This window comes from Mustela putorius, unplaced genomic scaffold (genome assembly GCF_011764305.1).
Source record: "Mustela putorius furo isolate JIRA1106 unplaced genomic scaffold, ASM1176430v1.1 tig00000461_pilon_pilon_pilon, whole genome shotgun sequence".
Taxonomy (NCBI): domain Eukaryota; kingdom Metazoa; phylum Chordata; class Mammalia; order Carnivora; family Mustelidae; genus Mustela; species Mustela putorius.
The window spans coordinates 1203872-1223763 of record NW_025421390.1 but is presented as its reverse complement, the minus strand read 5'-3'; the positions used below and the strand labels follow the sequence as shown (position 1 = coordinate 1223763).

The 19892-nt window shown below is 38.2% G+C and overlaps 1 protein-coding gene across 4 annotated transcripts in view; it reads right to left on the bottom strand.

The window, feature by feature from the left end:
- INTS6 (integrator complex subunit 6) overlaps nt 1-17865 on the bottom strand; it is a 108703-nt gene extending 90838 nt beyond the window's left edge. For 3 of the 4 annotated variants that reach the window (XR_006606941.1, XR_006606940.1, XM_045080567.1), the window contains exons 1-3: nt 17215-17865; nt 16749-16826; nt 15782-15931 (exon numbers count right to left, since the gene is read on the bottom strand). Coding sequence is in view for 2 of the 4 variants with exons in the window: in XM_045080567.1 (XP_044936502.1) it covers nt 15782-15931; nt 16749-16826; nt 17215-17325 (339 nt within the window). In the remaining 2 variants the exon portion in view is untranslated. Of the gene's footprint in view, nt 1-15781; nt 15932-16748; nt 16827-17003; nt 17057-17214 lie in introns of those variants that run through there. The other variant, XM_045080568.1, reaches the window with a different exon arrangement.
- Between the last annotated feature and the right edge of the window lie 2027 nt (nt 17866-19892).

Genomic DNA, 19892 nt, shown 5'->3' with positions numbered 1-19892 from the left:
GCTGCAGCAAAGTCTTTTTAGATTCAGTTTTATGCTAGTCCTCCCCTGCCTTTGGTAGTGCACTTACTCTCGGCAGAAGCACAAAAAATAATTGGCATCTTTCTCTCACAACAGTTTTACCCAGCAAGTTAAAACACATTTCTGGTTGACTACCAGTATCACAAGATTGGGGTTTTTTTCATGTTTTATAAGAAATTATTTAACATTTCAAAGGTCTGAAAGTTGTGATTTAATCATTGCAATATAATGTCATTAGCCATTTGGTGCCAAATCAACACAGTTTAATGATTCCCAAATCTTTATATTTAAGAATAACTACTTTACATTTTTATTCCCGGAATTTTACTGTACCCTTATGTTTATGAAGTCACTCAATTTGGGGATGACTGTCCATATTAGAATATCCGCAAAATTCACTTTGATCATAAAGTTATAAACAGCCTCTTAGTTATAAAATCTCCCCCCAAAAATAATATTAAGCTCTGCTACGACAAAGGCAACCAGTAGAGGGACTAAAAGTTTACTTTTGACATTAGCAGAATTAAAATTAAGATAGTTCTCTCAGAGCTGTGGCTCTTCGGCATAAAGAAATCTAAACATGTCCCTTGAGAATATAGTGCAGGGTATAATATTCTACCTCTAGAGCTATTTACTAATGGAAATCTTTTCATTTAGAAAACTGATTTTAAAAAAAGAAAATTGATGTTAATATTGGCCAAAAACCTCACGTAAAATTTTTTCTAAAGATAACATAAAGCAAAATACGTTCAATAATACTCAATACTCAATAATTTAGTATTATCATGGTGTTGGAACAATTAAGGTATAAAATATCAATAAGAAAATTTAAAGAATTAAAGTAGATCTTATCTACTGCAATCTATTATTGCATTCTTGCAAAAAAGAATACTTTTTGAAAATTTTTAAATTTTCCAAAGTTTTGAAAATATAAAAATAATGTTAATTTTCCCCTAAATACAAACTAACCTGGTTTTCAGAATCAGCATTTTTACTTTTGCCCAATTAATCTAAAATGTAGTAGGGAATGGGGTATAGGAATTTTACTGTACCCTTAAACAGGTCTTAACTATTATCTTCTGAAGCAAAAGCAAGGCATCCCTGAGCATTCAGTAAAACCTTCTTCCGTGTCTACCTCTGCTGTAGTACAAATGGGCTCGTCTTCCTTTGGTGCCACCATGTTACCAGTCCTTTGAACAACCTCATAAAGATAGCCAAGTGCCAGTCAAAGCTACTTTTCCAATGAGCTAAAGGGTCTACTGAAGGGAACATGTGTACCCACGATCAGCCCTCCAGCTCTCCTCCTGTCTAGTTACTCTGCCATATTCCAGGAAAGGTACAGGCAAAGAAGTCAACAAAAATGTTAAGATGTATAACATCTTATGCAACTAGGCTAAAAGCTATAACCTAGCAAGAAAATAAAAAACTTCCAGAAATAGCCTGTGCTTTTTTTTACAACCTAAAACTTCCTTTCAAGTTAAGTAACAGCAACAACAAGCAAATACGTTAAAAGGAAAGAGTTCCCCTGAGAAATAATTACTACATTAGTAAAAGTTCTCATGCATACACTGGACAAATACTAACTAGGACTTTCGTTAAAAATTTTGTAATGATACTTAAAAGCTGCTAAACTAGACCTTTAGGTCTCCTATTTACATCTTTGTAAAATCTACATAAATAAAAACAAGAAGCTGACATCATCTATCCTATTTTCCTCTATTAACATATCTAATAAACAGTAACAATGCATGTACCTCTGAAATATAACAAACCACTTTCATTTAGAAATTTTGAAACTCCCTATATAATGACAAAATTCAGATTCTACAGAGAAAATACAAAATACAGAAACAACATTAAGGATAATATTCACCTACTTTAAGCTTCTTTCTAAAAGAAAAGTAGCTTAGGATGCAATTCACATCCAAAGACTTCTTAGTCATAAGACTGATAAACTGATAATAAACACAATTACAACTATATACAACTGAGAAAAGCTTTTAATACATACTTCATAACACAAGCCAACTACTATAAATTACATTCTTTAGTTCAACTTCAGGCAACTGCATAACACAATCAGAATTTTTTCAGTATCTGCTTATTACCTGTACTAATATTTATATACTTAATATTTTTCCTTAAGTCAATTCCATTTTTTTTTTACTTTTGCCTCGAACTATAGCAATAAGATCTATGAAATCAGTTTTGATATCCTAAAGCTATCTTCTATTTAATAATTTATTGTCATTAATATGATTTAGCTTTTTTAAAGGGTGGGGAGGTTCATTATAGGGATGAATACTCAACTGGTTATTTAAACATTCCAAACAAAATATAATAATTATTTAAGTCAATAAAGGCCTAACAGGCTTACATTTAAATCAATATTCCAAGGCCAGAATTATAAGTTTTATGTTTGTTTTAGAATTCATTAAGATTATTACTTTTATAGTTACTATCTCAAGTGGAATGGCATAAATGAATCTTTGATGAAAAAAGTCTAAAATATTCATCTTAGGAAATTAGTGCTTATAAAATAGTACCTTCGAATATACAGGAAAGATCTCTCAAAGATTCAAAATAAACTGATTAACCATGGTTGCCTCTGAAGAATGGAAGTGAGCAACTGTATAACATCTAATACTTGAACTTTTTAACCATGTGCATTTATTACATATTTAACCATGTGCATTTATTACATATTTAAAACAAGTACACATTAAAATGTGTATATCCAAAAATAAAACTTTAAAAATATGTGAGTATATAAAAACCTAGCATTTGAGAATACATTAAGGTCTAGAACTACAGAAAAACATGTTAAAATTCCACATTAAAAGATATATATATTTTTAGTTTCAAGTAATTCTATTATACAATTATGTACAGATATAGTTCTTTAATCTAACCATATAATTCCTTCTGTTAAAAATATTAACAGCATTAAAAACAGATGGAATAAGACTTAAGCAAAAGTAGATAATTTGTTTTAATAAAACGACTAAGGAGCAATATCCTGTTATTTGATTTAAATAATAAGCCAAACAGTAATCATGTAAGAAATACTGTAAGAACTGAAGAATAACATGACTTAATGAAAAAAATTAATGTTAAGGAAACTCAGTAACATATAGGGCTAAGAATTACTGCATCAAAAGTAACAAATTCAATATATTCAAATAGTAAATATTTAGTAATTTCACAGATTTTGAGTTTTACATTTGAACGGGAGCCTAAGTTTGAATAGAGTATCCTAACAAATAAATAGTTTTGGCAATATTTAAAAAGTAATAGCAGTAGTGTTTATACTGGCATAAACAGAGTAATGACAGTATATCAGAAATATCATCTTACTTAAGAAATACTAACATTCAGGATAACGAACCTAACATACCCATTATGTTGAAATGGACTGGATAATAATAATTTGGGAAAAATTATTCCAGCAAATTATGTAATAGTAAACATGTTGCAAACATGGCAGTAAAAGTAAAAAATAAAGGCCAAGATGAAAACATACTTTCAAAGACAGATTAAGTTTTGACCTCATTAAATCACACAAATCTACCTATACCATTTAAACTAATCATCTTCTTAGGGTATTGATTACCACCAAATCTATAGATATTACCTTTGCAAAAGTCTAGTTAAATCATATCTTTGACCATTAGGGCTAATTCCTTCTAAACAGCTACATATATGGTCTAAAAAGAATCATTCACACATACAACAGCCCTCCTACAAACCAGATGACCTTCAACCATAGTGTGGCACGTATCTTCACAACTACAACTGAAAATGAAGAGGAACAACCTAATAAATGTTTCATGTCAGTAAAGTTAGCAATAGAGCATTAAAGTTAATAAAGGAAAAAAATATTGTGATAAGCGCTAAGAAAAACTGACTATTTTTTCCCATGTGCTATAGCTGAAGGGCAACTTGAAAATAATTGGATAAATCGTAATTCAAGACTAGTTTTAAGGGGTCCTGCTTTGTAAAAAATATGATATTTCATTTTCTATGAAAGAACTGGTGGTACCCCAATTTCAGGTTTTTTAGAAGGAAACATTAAAATTTCTCAAAACCCATTACATAGGTATTTGTACTTGAGTAAAAACAGCTTCTAAAAATCTATTCTTCCTAGATTGTGACTCACTTATTGATGCTTGTGCTAAGTCCCTTCCCAAATGTTTACAAGTTTTAAATTATCAAAATAAATGACATTTTTAGGAAACAAAAAACTAACCCCATAATATTTGGGCCTCCTGCCAAAAAGTTTTTTATAAGCCCCTCTAACTATACATACAAACCCACCAAGCTTTTCTTAGCAATGAACCTCATAAAAAAGCAGATGTCATGTATGGATGACTGACAGTTGTTACATATTTTTGATAGTTGCTATAAGCTCACTAAAATGGAAGCTCTATGAATAACTCTTCCTTTATTATATTAAAGATTTACATTCAGGGCGCCTGGGTGGCTCAGCTATTAAGCGTCTGCTTAGGTCATGACCCAAGGGTCCTAGGATAGAGCCCCACATCAGGCTCCCTGCTCATCGGGAAGCGTACTTCTCCCACTCCCTCTGCTTGTGTTTCCTCTCTCTGTGTGTCAAATAAATAAATAAAATCTTAAAAAAAAAAAAAAGATTTACATTCAGTATAATGTTGTGTGGGGATTAGACACTGTCTGTTCTGGGTTAACAATAAAGTTTACATATAAAGACCTTTTACTCATTCTATTACCTGATTTAGGCCCTGTTTTCTGGAGACAATGTTGGTTGTTCTTTCTAACTTACTGCTTAGAGAAACAGACTGACAAAACTGTGCAACAAAAATTCAAAATTTTACATTAGTTGTTACCTGATGAAGTACATAAATGACCAGGAACTATTACAATTCGGACACTATCAGAGGCCACAAAGACATTGTTTTGTTTATTCCTGATAATCCAAAAGTACTGTATAGCCTATCATCGTCTTGTAGATGGAGCCTTTGTAACATCACTTACTAGGGTCTGCAGCCTAACCTTTCACAGAACACTACATACTCAATCATCTTCAATTCCTATGACTAAAAATAATCTGTTCTTTATAATAATATAATAATCTATTTCAGAATTGTTGGGATACTCCTAGTGTTCAAACTCCAAAATAACTGGAAGACTTTGTTGATCTTTCCTAATACCTAACTAGGTTCACTAGTTTTAAGGCAAAGGAAAGGTTTTCCTTTAACATGACAGCATCAACACTGCCATTTACTAGTTAAAAAGTACATTACTAATAGCTAATGCTACAATTTCTTTTTCTCACATACTCAGAACTGTTTTCATTTCTGTAACGGGTTTTAGATGACATAAACCTTCCAAGGACCTTTGCCATGAGCCATCAGCTTATCTAGGCAAAACTAAGGATAGGAAAATGTTTAAATGCCATACCCGGTTTTTGTTTTTTTTTCAAGATTTTATTTATTTTGTTTGTTTATTTAAGAGAGAAAGAGAATGAGAGCAAGTGAGCAAGACAGGGGGAAGGTCTGAGGGAGAAGCAGACCTCCTGCTATGCAGGGAGCCCGTTCCCGGGACTCCAGGATCATGACCTGAGCCGAAGGCAGTCACTTCAACAACTGAGCCACCCAGACGCCCATGCCATACCCTTTTAAGGCACAGATTAAAAAAGCAAGAGTGTGTAGGGACTAAAATAAATCTTGATAAGAAATTATTAGGCTGATGTAAATTTGTCCTTTGGTTATAACTAATCCTCTTTATTATAAGATTCTTAAGTTATTTTTTTATGTGCAACTACCTCTCACTATACCAATAACTGAATTTCAAATTGCACATGCTCTAAAAAAGAACTATTATCACATTAAAAAAACCCTTCCTAAGCTTTTCCTGCTTTTCCCCACATAAATCTACATTATAAATAGTAAAAGGGATCATACATTTCACATTTGACCTTTCTTCTCCACAAGAACATCCTCCAACCTCTATCCCAAACATCACCAACTTGAACACTAAAATATACAAAGCCCTAGAAATGGACTCAGATCTGTATGTCCTCAAAGATTAAAAACTTGCTTTGAAAATCAAAACATGTCTGGTTTATTAAACTACTCATGTTACCATACTACTTTTGAATAATAGACAGATTTTGGGGGGCCCCTGTGTGGCACAGTTGGTAAAGCGTCCAACTCTTGGTTTCAGCTCAGGTCCTATCTCAGGGTCATGAGATCGAGCCCCACATCAGCTTGAAGTCTGCTGGAGAGTCTCTCCATCTCCCTCTGGCCTTCCCCCTCACGCTCTCCCTCTAAATAAACAAATGTTAAGAAAGAAAGAAAGATAGACAGATAGACACATAGATTTTGGAGAAAAGACTTTTTAACACCAGGGGGAAATATTTCTGGAGCCATCTATAGAGCTTCAATTCAAAGTCAAAAAACCATTACGTTCCTTGTGGCACAAAATTTTACTTTCACTAGAATGACTAGATAGCTAATTCTAGCTTCTTATATTGGATGTATGTTGGCTTACAGAACTTTTCTCAAAGGTTTCAGATTAGAAAGCTTTTATCCTGTTATGTGTTTAACATAACATTGGGGATGACAATCATCATCATCTGAGTTTTTACCATGAGCCAAACAGGCATTTTGTTAGCTGATTAACAAATATTTCTAGTTCTTTTTTTTTGTTTTTAAAGATTTTATTTATTTATTTGACAGAGATAAGTAGGCAGAGAGGCAGGCAGAGAGAGGGGGAAGCAGGCTCCCTGCCAAGCAGAGAGCCCGATGCGGGGCTCGATCCCAGGACTCTGGGATCATGACCTGAGCCGAAGGCAGAGGCTTTAACCCACTGAGCCACCCATGTGCCCCACAAATATTTCTAGTTCTTATAAAAATTCTTTAGATTGCTACTATCATCATTTTGAGGATAAGAAATCTGAAGCTCAGTGAGATTAAGGGGACTTGTCAATACAACCTAAGCTAGTAAGCAGCAGAGCCAGGCACAGCCAGTTCTAATAAAGCAGTTCTTTCCATATCATGACACTGCTTGTTCTGAAAAACGCTAGATAAAATACTCTTACAGGCGGGGCGCCTGAGTGGCTCAGTGGGTTAAAGCCTCTGCTTTCGGCTCAGGTCATGATCCCAGGGTCCTGGGATCGAACCCCACATTGGGCTCTCTGCTCAGCAGGGAGCCTGCTTCCTCCTCTCTCTGCCTGCCTCTCTGCCTACTTGTGATCTCTGTCAAATAAATAAAATCTTAAAAAAAAAAATACTCTTATGGGCCCACAATACCCATTTTTAAAATTCAAAACAAGGAAATTCACAAAAATGGTAATAGGTGTTATAGTAAATTACACTGTGTGTCACTTAATCTTCACCATAATCCTGCAGCACAGATCCTTTCATCTCATTTTCTTAATAGGGAAACTGACGCAGAAGTATTCCATGGAACTCATAGGTAGAGTGGGAACCAACAGAACCAAAGAGTTTTCTGAATCTTGAAACACAAAGCTTAGAGGTTTTCAAAATTATCTTACATCAAAGGAAACATGATGGTTAACTTATTACAAACCTTATAAACCAGATAAAAAATTATAATTGTAACACACATACTGGCTGGCATACTACACTGGAAAAGCCAACTAATCAACTGACTAGGTTTTAACTCTATATGAACAAACTGTATCAGAAACTTAATAAACTAGGAAATACAAAATCAAGAAGTACCATTAAGTATATACATCTATTAGTATCTAGGCCTTAAAATAATAGTGGTGTAAAATCCTGTCAACTAATCCCCCACATTCATATTCTTATTTTTTTCCAAACAGGTGAGTAGGAAGAAAATCCAACTGCATGTAACAGTATTTCCATACAGTGTGACAAGAAAGGCTAAACATAACACACTGACAAAATGAAATACCTGGTTTTCACAGAGAATTGAAAGAAACTATATTCCATTAAAGAACTACAGACATACCCCCAAAAGGGATTCAGATATACTGGTTATATTTTTAAATAAAACTGATTCTTAAATAACATACAAGTTACTAATAAAATATGCATAATTGTTCCACAACCAATTTCAATCTTTTAAAATACTTTGTAAGTGTGAAGAAATTAAACATTTTAAACCTTTCTGGCCTTTATGTATAAAATGAGGAAGATGGAGTAAACTTCTAACATGACTTTCAATTCTAAAGTCCCATAAAATAAGTCACAGTAAAAGATATATAAAGGCTCAATGAAAACTTCTGTCAGCAGATGCAAAAGTTCAATTTTATTCTCAAGAGTGTATATAAAGGGACGCCTGGGTGGCTCAGTGGGTTAAGGCCTCTGCTTTCGGAAACCAAAGAGTGGGAACCAACAGAACCAACTGTTGCAACCAACTATCAGGTCATGATCCCAGGGTCCTGGGATCGAGCCCCACATCGGGCTCTCTGCTCAGCAGGGAGCCTGCTTCCTCCTCTCTCTCTGTCTGCCTTTCTGCCTACTTGTGATCTCTGTCAAATAAATAAATAAATCTTTAAAAAAAAAAGAAGTGTATATAAAACTTCACTAAGCTTTGCATTTAGAATTTATGCATGTAAGTTATACCTCAATAAAAAGGCTGGAGGACAAAGAACCAGGGAATAAAGACAAATTTAAAAAGAAACAAACAAACAAACAAACAAAAAAAAAACTTTAGGGATGCCTGGGTGGCTCAGTGGGTAAAGCCTCTGCCTTTGCTCAGGTCTTGATCCCAGGATCCTGGGATCGAGGGTAAACCCTCTGCCTTGGCTCAGGTCTTGATTCCAGGGTCCTGGAATCGAGCCCCGCATCCGGCTCTCTTCTCAGCGGGGAACCTGCTTCCTCCTCTCTCTCTGACTCTCTGCCTACTTGTGATCTCTGTCAAATAAATAAATAAAATCTTTAAAAAAAAAAAAAGGTATTTCATTTATGGTCTGGGACCATGCTTAAATTAAGAAAATTAATAATATGGCTAAACAAAAATTAATTTATATAAGAACAATACTTTTTTTTTTTTTAAAGATTTTATTTATTTATTTGACAGAGAGAGATCACAAGTAGGCAGAGAGGCAGGCAGAGAGAGAGAAAGAGGAGGGAAAAGGCTCCCTGCTGAGCAGAGAGCCCGATGCGGGACTCGATCCCAGGACCCTGAGATCATGACCTGAGCCGGGGCAGTGGCTTAACCCACTGAGCCACCCAGGCGCCCAAGAACAATACTTTTTTTAAATGAAAGAAAACAGGATTGGTATATATAGGCACTGATCAACCAAACAAACAATGAAAGCCCACCAATATGATTTTATATAGATTAAAAACTTAAGCGAAGGGTTAATATTGGCTAAAAATAATTTTTAAATATCTAAGAAAATTTCAAGTTATAAAATATTGTACAATGTCTCCATAGAAATCCATGAAATGATTATGGCTAAACAACCCTTTCACCAATTTAACCACAAACGACCTTAAACCAACTAAAAATACTTGAATAAGTGAATTTCTTTCATTCAAATATTACATTTGTTCCTGGCCTTTTAATTTTCAGTTGTACATAATTTAATATATACCATTCTCTTGCATGAAGGCAAAATAAAATTCTCTTTGAAGAAGTAAAACCTTTTATTTTTTGCCTTTTATGCTTATGACTTCTTTTCAATAATTTGTAATTAAGAATGCAATAATGTCCTTTGGATATTCTTTTTCATTTTCTTTTGAAAAATCATGGCAGAGTAGTTTTTTGATCCTTTAGAAAACAGAGACTTAGAGTATAAAACTATGAAGAAAAAATGACAGCAAGTGTTTTCAAAGAAAGTAAAATGTGGGTCTTCAAATTTTTCATTTACACTCCCAACTTTAAAACTAATGCTCAATAGGAAATGAATCATACCCATCTTTATCTACTTTGAGCTCAGTCAAATCTTATTAAAACATCCCTTGATATACCCAACAGATGCACTCCTCAAAGGTCCCTTGCAAACAAACTTGTGTAAATCTCATCTTAAACACACTAGGGGGAGCTCCCCATTTAAAAGAATCCTAAAACATGTGCTTTTTGTCCTCTGTGAAGGTTCCTTCTCTAACTTGTACTCCTGCAAAAAAAATGACTTTCTGACTTATCTGAAACTTACATCTAGTTTTCATTTAATGCAGTTTTAAAAAACACCATCCCTATACTTTGTCATATTTACCAACTGCCATTAAGACCACTCTGGCCAAGTTATAGTATTTACTTTTCACACTGCATCCTCAGGAAGCAATACAAAGCCCAAGGGAAAAAAATATATACGGAATATGCTGTAAGATTTCAAAGCCTATGATAAAAATCTGCTTTAAGGATCTCTAAATTCTTATAACTTCACATTTAAAGCTGAAAAATAATAACTAGAGATAAATAAAAACTAATCTACTGAGGGGGAAAAGTATGCTTTGTGTCTCCTGGGCACGTCACAATTTTGAAAGTAATTTTAATATATCATCCCATTTAAACCTCCAATCAATTCTATAATAAGAGTACAATGTCTTCATTATTAGCAATCCAGAATATGAAGAAGCAGAGGCACAGGATGGTCAAGTGACTACACTACATTACATAGTAATTTAATATCAAAGTTAGGACTGGGATTCCAATTTTCACATTTCTGGCTATTGCACTGCTTTTACACAGTTAAAGATGGGAAAAAAAAACTCTTCATCAAGTTTGACTATAGAGTCTTCTATCTACCAATAAGAATTATTGGCCAATAAAAATTATGGAAGATAATTTTAACAGGTTTTTAAGTTCAAGGACTGGCCAAGGCCTTGCAATGGGGAAAGGACATTCTCTTCAACAAAAGGTGTTATAAATACTAGACATTCACAGGCAAAAGAATGAAGGTGGACCCTTACTATACACCACATACAAAAATTAATTCAAAATGGATTAAAGACTTAAGTGCAAGACTAAACTAAAACTCTTTTAAAAAATGTATAGGGGGAAGGCTTCAGAGACAATGGGTATGGCAATCTCTTGCATATGACACCAAAAGCACAGGCAATGAAAGAAAAAAATAAAACTGGACTACATCAGTAATTAAAACTTCTGTCATCAAAGGACATTAAGAGTGAAAAGGCAACCCACAAACTGGGAGAAAATTTGCAAATCATGTATCTGGTAAGGGGTTAATATCCAAAATACTTAAACCAAATAACTCAATTTAAAAATGAGCAAAGGACTTAAACAGACATTTTGCCAAAGCCAATATATAAAAGGGCAACCAGCATATAAAAGATGCTCAATATAAGTAACTAGGCAAATGTAAATAAACCAGTGAGGTATCACCTCACACCTATTATGATGGCGAAAAAAAGAAAATAGCACTGACAAGGACGTAGAGAAATTGGAATTCTTGTTCACTGTTAGTGGGAATATAAAACAGTCCAACTACTATGGAAAATAGGAATTTTTCAAAAATTTAAAAATAAAACTACATGATCCAGCAATCCCACTATATACCCTTAGGGTATATAGTCAAAAGAAATGAAAGCAGGATCTCAAAGAGACATTGCACACCATGTACATAGCAGCGTTATTCATTCACAACAGCCAAGAGGTAGAGGCAACCCAAGTGACCATCATGGATGAATGGATATGCAAAATGTGGTATATACACAGAAGGGAATATTATTCAGTCTTAAAAAGGAATGAAATCCTGGCATAAATTAACATAGGAATGAAAGGTGAGGACATTTATGTTACATGAAATAAGCCAGTCACAAAAAGACAAACACTGTAGGATTTCATTTATGTGTGGCTATCTCTAGAGCATTCAAATTCAGAGAGATAAAAAATACAGTGGTGGTTGTCAAGGGCTAGGGAAAGGAAAAATGAGTTATGTTTAACAGGTTAAAGTTGCAGATATGAAAAAGTTCTGGTGATTGGTTGCAAAAAAAATGTGAATATACTTAATACTATCAAATCATACACTTAAAAATGGCTAAAATGGAGGTCACGTGACTGGCTCAGTCAGAAGACCATGCAACTCTTGATCACTCTGGGTTGTGAGTTCAAGCCCCACGCTCGTTGTAGAGATTACTTAAATAATTTTTTTTTAAAAAAGGATTAGGTGGTAAATTTGGTATTATGTATTCTTTAGCACAATCTAAAAATCCGGAAATAAAAGTTCAGGGACTTAAAATTTACAAAATACCGTTCACCACTGTTTCCAGTTAATACTCTGCACAATAGTATGTTCAAGTATAATAAGCTACTTTCTTCTGAAAAGATGTGTGTAGGTCAATAAATATAAAACTATTGTTAATACATTTGTTGACAGCCTAAGGGATACAAAAAACCCAAACAGGAGTCAAGTTTTCATTACTTCACCTACCAACATTAAAAGAAAGCCTATATTCTGTACTACTTGAGTATTAAATAGATACTGCTTGGGTAATAGGAACAAACTAGCTCTATTAAAACTCTACCTGTTTGCTAAATTCACAAATACTTCTTTATACTGAAGAATAAAGTTGGTTAAAATTATTCTCCCTAAGTAAGATTCATTCAACTTGATCCTGTCTTAAAAGCCACTATTTTTTAATGAAGTAAAATTTGGCACTGAAAATTCTTAAAAAATTAAGCACATAATGTATGTCCTTTTAGGTACTGCTCAAGGATTATCTTCATCAAGGGCTCAGGGTAGTAGGCTAGTTACAGTTCTAAGTCCTATACAATTTAATCAGTCGTATATTGGGTAGGAGGAATACAGAAATCAGCCAGTGACAAAAAACAAAAAACAAAGAATTGTAGGCTGGAGTAATACTTAGCAGCTACATCTAACCAGAACCTAACTTAAAAAGAAAAAAAAAAAAAAGATGTTGAAAACATCCACAGAAAATAAAACAATTTGGAAAAATAAGAAAAAAATAAATCTAACTAAATATATGACTTTAATCAGACCTCCAAAACCTTATACATGTCCTAATTTTAGATATTAAGGCTGGTTCAGATTTTCAGTGGTTCTCAAAAGATCAGCATTACTTGAAACCCTGTTGAACACATGTGAAAAACACATGTGTCACATTTTGATGCAATGATATGCAATTTAATGAGGTATTGCTATAATTTCTAAGGAAATAATTAACTAGAAGCTTATGTTATTCCATGATTGTAGAAATACCAGCAAACGGTACTGATTATCAAAATTAAATATTTAGAAGGATTTCTATATGCAACGGCAAGGAAGTTTTTACTGGGATGTCCAAAGTGCTTGAAGAAAATGTTCACCAACAGTCATCTTTTCTCAGCTACTTTCACCTTACGGACACCCTGCAAATTCTGATAGTAACCTAATTACTAATACCTCAAAGATGTTTTATTTGTAGGTATACCAACTAAATTAACACATGCAACACAGACATTAAAAATACTCGGTATTAGTTATGGAAAATCACACATGTGTATGTACGTGCAAAGAGTAGGTATGGGGGTATCTAAACAAATACATATGTACCCACATTTAGAGATTCAAGAAAATTATTTGGAAACTTACATGTTTTAGATGCCCTATAAAAATATCCTCTGTCCCTTTCATCTAGCTCACCTATCTCCTTTCTATCAGTAATAAGATTATAATACAAGTATTTAATATTCTGGGTTCTCTACAGGTCCTTGTATAGAGTATGTAAGGAGAAGTATCTATGTAAAAACAATGATGTTACAGAATAAAGGTATTTCACAGAAAACAGGCAAACACAAAGTACTCTCAGAAAGAAAATACATGAACTATATTTAGTATTAAATATTTCAGGCATTCGAAATCCTTAATAATCTATCCTTTTTTGAACAGGAAACATATATTTAAATAAGCAAGATAAAGCCCTATGATGAAAAATATCTGTGGGCAAATGTTTTCTTCTAATTAAACACTTTACTCAATTATTTTCATTTGAAAATAGTGGCTTCCTCAATTATTTTAATGCTAGTGTCATTTTTATGTGCCAATTCAGGACATAAACATGCATCCTTGCTTATTCATCAAAAAAACTGAGAAGCATTATCCCTCCCCCTTCTTGAATTAATAAATCCTAACATGCAAAACAGCCTAATCCCCAGGCTCTTCTCTTGGTCAATGTGGTAACAGCACAGCAGGACCACCTTTAACCTCAACCATTTTGTAAAAAAAACTTAAGTATTCTCTGGTGGAAGATGGCAACTGGGAAAAGGGAAATACAGGTTTAAATTACAAACGTCCTTAGTCTCTCCATGAAAATCAGCTTTTCTAAGGAAGCATGCTAAGAAATATTTTTGATAGGTGGTAAGACGTAAATGTGTGTAAATGCCTCGCCCACTCATGAAATGTGATGCAGAGAAACAGGAAGTAGTTCTTCTATACACTGACAACCTGGCAACCAAATAATAACCAAATAATGCAAGTTTCAAATTTGTCTTGGAACTCAAAGATGATTAGATCAAAACCTTACCAATAAGCCTATATAGCACTACATATAACAAAGGAACATAAAAGGAAAAGAAATCCATTTTGTAGGAACAAACTGAAAAGTTCCTGGCAAACCTACCTAAATAACCAATGTTGCAAAATTATTAAACAGAGAAAACAAAAATTTATGTAGTAAGAAAATACATACTTACTGAATTAAGCAATGGAGGTACAATTCAGTAGAAACAGAACAAAGTGAATCTGAATTGCACATATACTTTAAGAGCCATGGGATTATATTTAACAACTTTCAAAAATGTGTAGGTGCCAAATAGCACTAAGTAAAGCATAAACATTTCTAAAAGAAGCGAACAATTCTTCTTTCTATATAGTGCAACCGAAAGTTGTAGACACAGGAAGGATTTCCCTGAAATTTGTCAAACTCATGAAAATTGTGACTCATGGAGCTTGGGAAAAGCACAAAATGTATTCCTAAATGTATCCTTATGGCAATAATGTTTCTGAACTACAACCAAAATTGAACCTAGGTTTAATACTCCTTTGTTATGTGTAACATTACACATTTATCAGTATCTTTTATTTTCCTGGCCAGCAATCTTGAAAGTTATAATGGACTACCTTGCATTATTTCATAGTGAACCATAATGGGGGGGGGGGGAGCAGAATGATAAAGAGAATTCTTCTCCAAAAGTCTGGAGTTAAAAAATAATAACCTCTGGACCTTCAATTTAATTCAGAAATGAATTCAGAATTCTTTCTGCATAGTTGCTTTCTGTAGATGCTTCAACAGCTGAGAAGTCTTAATGTACTCAGGTATTTGCACTCCAGTGAAAATCTTACCTTCCAGAATAGCTATAAAATATGGTTAAAATAAACCCTGATAAAACAAATGGAAAAATTTCTTTTGACGTTTTTAGTAATATAGGAATGAAGATCACTAATCAACTAGTGTCTGTAAGTCACTGCAGTAGTTGCACAATTGCCTGTGGGTAGAGTATCACAGAAACTGAGTGTGGTGAAGCAGGATGTTTTCCCCTTTTATAACATGAGTGAACTTCAAGGGATTAAAACCAAATTCATGTCAATCCTATAGCACAAAATTCAGACTCTTAATTCTGAGTACATATATATTTTAAGGAGAAAAAAAGAGGGCATTAAAACCATATACCGTATGGTCAGTTTCACTTTTGTATTATGTGCATATTGTACTTGAATCTGAAATGTTTCATACTTGTTATTTCATGTTATATAGCTTTTGGCCTTGATTGTGTTTTTTCACAGAAAGAAAAATCAACTGTTTTTCCACCTTAATATTCAACCTACCTGCCCATAGTTGTCTATGCCAGTTACTAATCTATTTAAATTTAATAAATCAAAAGCTGTCCTTAAGGATTGGCCAAGAGTCGTAAGTCCTTCAGCCTGAAGGTTTTTCAGTTCATTCATAAACGTCGCATGGTTTTCTTTCCATCCGGCCTGAAAAGAAAAACGTGAGAGTTTTTCATCCTTTAAAGCCATGTACACATGGACAGCCGTTACAATCTGCTGTTCACCAAGGAGCTGCTTCACTTTACAGTATGGTTTGCTTAACGTGTTAATACCGTATCACTGCCAAGAAAAACTCTCTTCAAAGGTGGCCAAGAAAAAAAACCTGCTTGCTTACAGCTTTTGGTGGCTAACAGCCTTAATACTTTATAACTTCCACGGGAAATGTACTCCCTAACTTACTACCCAAAATTCGGGCATGCAAAGGTACTAGTGGAAAGCAGAAGTGAGCAGGACTTCTGAAGTTAACCTACGGCTGTCCCACTGCCCCCCGGCCCAGTGAGGAAGAATCCGGAGCGCCTAACCCACCCCGCAGCCGCCCACCCGGTCACTCGCCACCCAGGGCGAGCGCGGCCGAGCCCCGGGCCGAGTCCCCTTTAATGCAAACCCGGGCTCGGCGCGGCCGGGCCCGGCTGTCACTCGGGCTAACTTGAATAAATATCCCCCACAGTTCATTGCTGCCGCTCACGCCGCGGAGGGGAAATGTCGGCCATGTTGATCGCAGCGCTGCCGCCGCCGCCGCCGCCGCCGGGCCGGGCTGGGGAGGGGACGGCGGTGACCCAGCGACTCCGCGCCGCGCCAGGACGCTCCGGAGCGGGGGAGGGGGTGGGAGCCCGCAGGGGAAAAGACCTCAGCGCCTGGAGCACAGCGGGTGGGGGAGGGGAGCATAATGAAGGGTGAATGGGGGGGCGGGGAGGGCGAGCGAGGAAGGAACAGGGAAGGGAAGGGGGAGGGCGAGGGCTGTTACCTTGATAGCATAGGGTGGCTCTTCGAAAGTGACCAGCATATACCTGTCTCCTCTGCTGGCAGGGTCCCGGGCACGGAGCTGTGGGAGAGCGGGTGGGGGACGGGAGGAGGAACAGGGCGGGCGAAAGGGAAGCACAGAGGCGAGGTTACGAGGCGAAGGGGCGCCCAGCAGCCCCGCCGCCCCCCCCCACAGTACCGCACACGCAGCGGCCACCCCTCCACACCGCCCCCCACACACAGATCGGCCCCCACACACCGCCTGGAGCCCGGGCCCGGGCCGAGCCCGGCTTGCAGCGCCTGCCCGCCCGCCCGCCCGCGCGGTGGGGGAGGGGGTCCCCGAGCCCGGCAGCTCCCGCAGTCAGGTCCCCGACACCTCCGCCTCGCCGCCCCCGGCCGCCCTCCCCCCCACCCCTGCCGCCCGCGGGCCGCCGGCCCCCGGTCTCCGCCCGGGCTCGGTCAATCGGTACCTTCATGAAGGTCTCTACCGCGCCTTTGGCCGTGTCCAGGTAGGTGGTGCCCAGATGGCTGCGCTGGTTCATAGAGGCAGACGTGTCTATCAGGAACAGTAAGATGGGCATAGTGCTGGCCGGGGACACCGGGGCCCGAGGTGGTGGAGAAAGAGGAGATGGTAGAGGTGGAGGCGCCGGTGGCGGCGGCGGCTACCGCCGCTACGCGGGGCGGGGGAGCGCGGCCCCGGGGAGGAAAACACCGTCTGGGTCTTTCCTCCGGCTGCGGGGAGTTTCTCCCCCGATAGTTGAGAGGAAACTCCCCAGACCCAGTCCTCCCCGTCGTACCCCCGCCTCCGCCTCCTCCTGCCTGCCTGCCCGCTGGGGCGGGCGCCCGGCCGTCTGTCTGTCGGTCGGTCCGTCCCCCCCGCCTCGGGGGTCCCGTCCCCGCTCCCGGCCCCTGTGTGTGTCCCAGCGGGAGACGGGCCCGGCTCCCCACCCCACCCCCGGTGCAGGGAGTGGGGACCTGGGAGCTGGCGAAGAGGGGAGTGGGCTGAGGGGAGATTGGCCCTGGGGCTGTTGGGAGAAGTTTCAGGGACTCCCTCCGCACCCCGGCGGTGTCACCACTTTCTCAGCCCCTCTCGCTACTGAAGCGCTTTTCTCTCTCACACTCCGGTTTTAACTCGGGCAGGGTCTGCAGAGGCTCCGCCCCCTGACACGTCCTCGAGCCACGTGATGCACCGCCCCGCTGTTCTATTGGCTAAACCCAAGCCTCTTATTAGCATATTCAAACAGCTCAGGGGAGGGGGAAGCTTGTAGGCCAGCTCCGGGAACAGTTATTGAGCACGCGCGGAGGCGGGGCGTCGGGTGCGCGCGCGAGCGAGCGCCTGGTACGAGCAGGCGGGCCAGCAGACGCGGAGGCGGGCTCCGGGAAGGGGCGGGGACCGACCGCGGAAAGACCGCGGGGTGGGGGCGGGGGACGCGGCGGCGCGCGCAGGACGGCCGCGGCTGTGAGTCTGCGCGTCAGTGCCGCTGGCGTCTCCTTGGCTGTTGGAGGTGATAGGGGTCGGGGGAAGGGAAATGGAGGTTGGTCTCAGCTCCCCTCGTGAGGTCGCTTTCTCGAACTGCCTCCCCGATGGACGAGTGAGGAGGGGATGAGTAAAGTAGTCAAACACCCGATCACAAGGGGTCAGGCCCCGCGGTCTTGTTTCCGCGGAGAGCTCCGAGCCCGCGGTCGCCGGAGGAGGTTCCTTGAACCTGGGAGGGCCGGTCCCACCACGGGCGGGCCCGCGGCGGGGGGAGGGGAAGTGAGAGGTTGTTTATGACCAGGGACTAATCTCCACCAGTCCCACCGCTCCCGGTGGGGAGTGAGGTCGGGTCAGAGCTTCGCCTGCAGTCTCGGTTTTGGGGAGCAACCAAGGGTGAGGGCTCGCCCCAGAGCCGACCAAGAGTTCTCCGGGTGAAAGACCCAACAAAAAGAAAACTAACCCTGTTTTCCTAACTCAGCCCTAAGAGCGCATGGGGGAAGACTCCCAATATGGATAACAGTTTGTTGTCCTTGTTATTCTCAGGGAAAAAGAACCGATCATATCCAAAGAAATACCTCTCTTAAGCCTTTTTTTTTTTTTTTTTTAGGGCCAAAGAATGTCAATTTCAGAGCTAAAAGGGATCTTAGAAAACGGTAGAACACTAACTTGTTATTATATGGAAAAACTGATCAGCTTGCCCAGGTGAGACACACGGAGGGGTTCCCCGTAAACCCTGCCAGTGCTCGCTCTTTCACTATATGCTGTTTCCAAATACTGTATGAGAGAAGACGTTCTTGGTTAAAAGAAGTCCCTGTCACCATGCCCGAAGTAATGAGTCCTCTCCTAAAGGTCCAAGGAAAACTGTCCACTCAAACATAACTAGTTGAAAAACTGAAGACAGTACCTGAGCTACAAGTTGTATTAAGAGACATACAACCCTTATAAAGAGTATGGAGATAGCCATAGGGCCTCTCCTGCTAGCCTTGCATTTCGATTTTATTTTTTTATCCTGAAATTCTTAATTATTTACTGCCTGATCATTTAATGAAATTGTTCCTACTAACCTTAACACCAAAGCGACATGTTTTGTGGCACTTTTTTAAAATCTTGAGTTTATATTTCATAACATGTATGTTTCCTAATACTTAGGACAACCTCTGAACTTCTTGTTAATTTATAATGGGGCTATTTCAGTAATATGCTGTTCTGTTAGTATGAACCATAGAAGAAAGATATTTTTAAGAGAGCTGGACTACAAAATAAGATGGAATACAGGTCTTATATCCAATATTTGCTGAGAACTGGTGGAATTAAATGATTAAAATGTGTATCCTGCCTTCAAAGAGCTTATGGTTTTTTTAGAAGAATATTACATGCATATTATTAGCTACTACAAGGCAGAGAGTGATTAGATACTAAATAATTCAGAAAAGAGAAAAATGCATTACCCTTGGGTTATGGACATTCTCCAGGGACAATATATTCATATATTCCTTAATGCTGAGTTTCTGAAACTGAGCTTCTAGATCTGGAGATAAGATCAGAGTTCTTTGATATTTGAAAATTTGTGTTTTCATTTTAATGACTATACCAGTTGTCATAGATAAAGACAAAATTTTTCTTTCAAAATTATAATTTGCAACTGAAAGATTTTCATGGAATTGGTCTTCA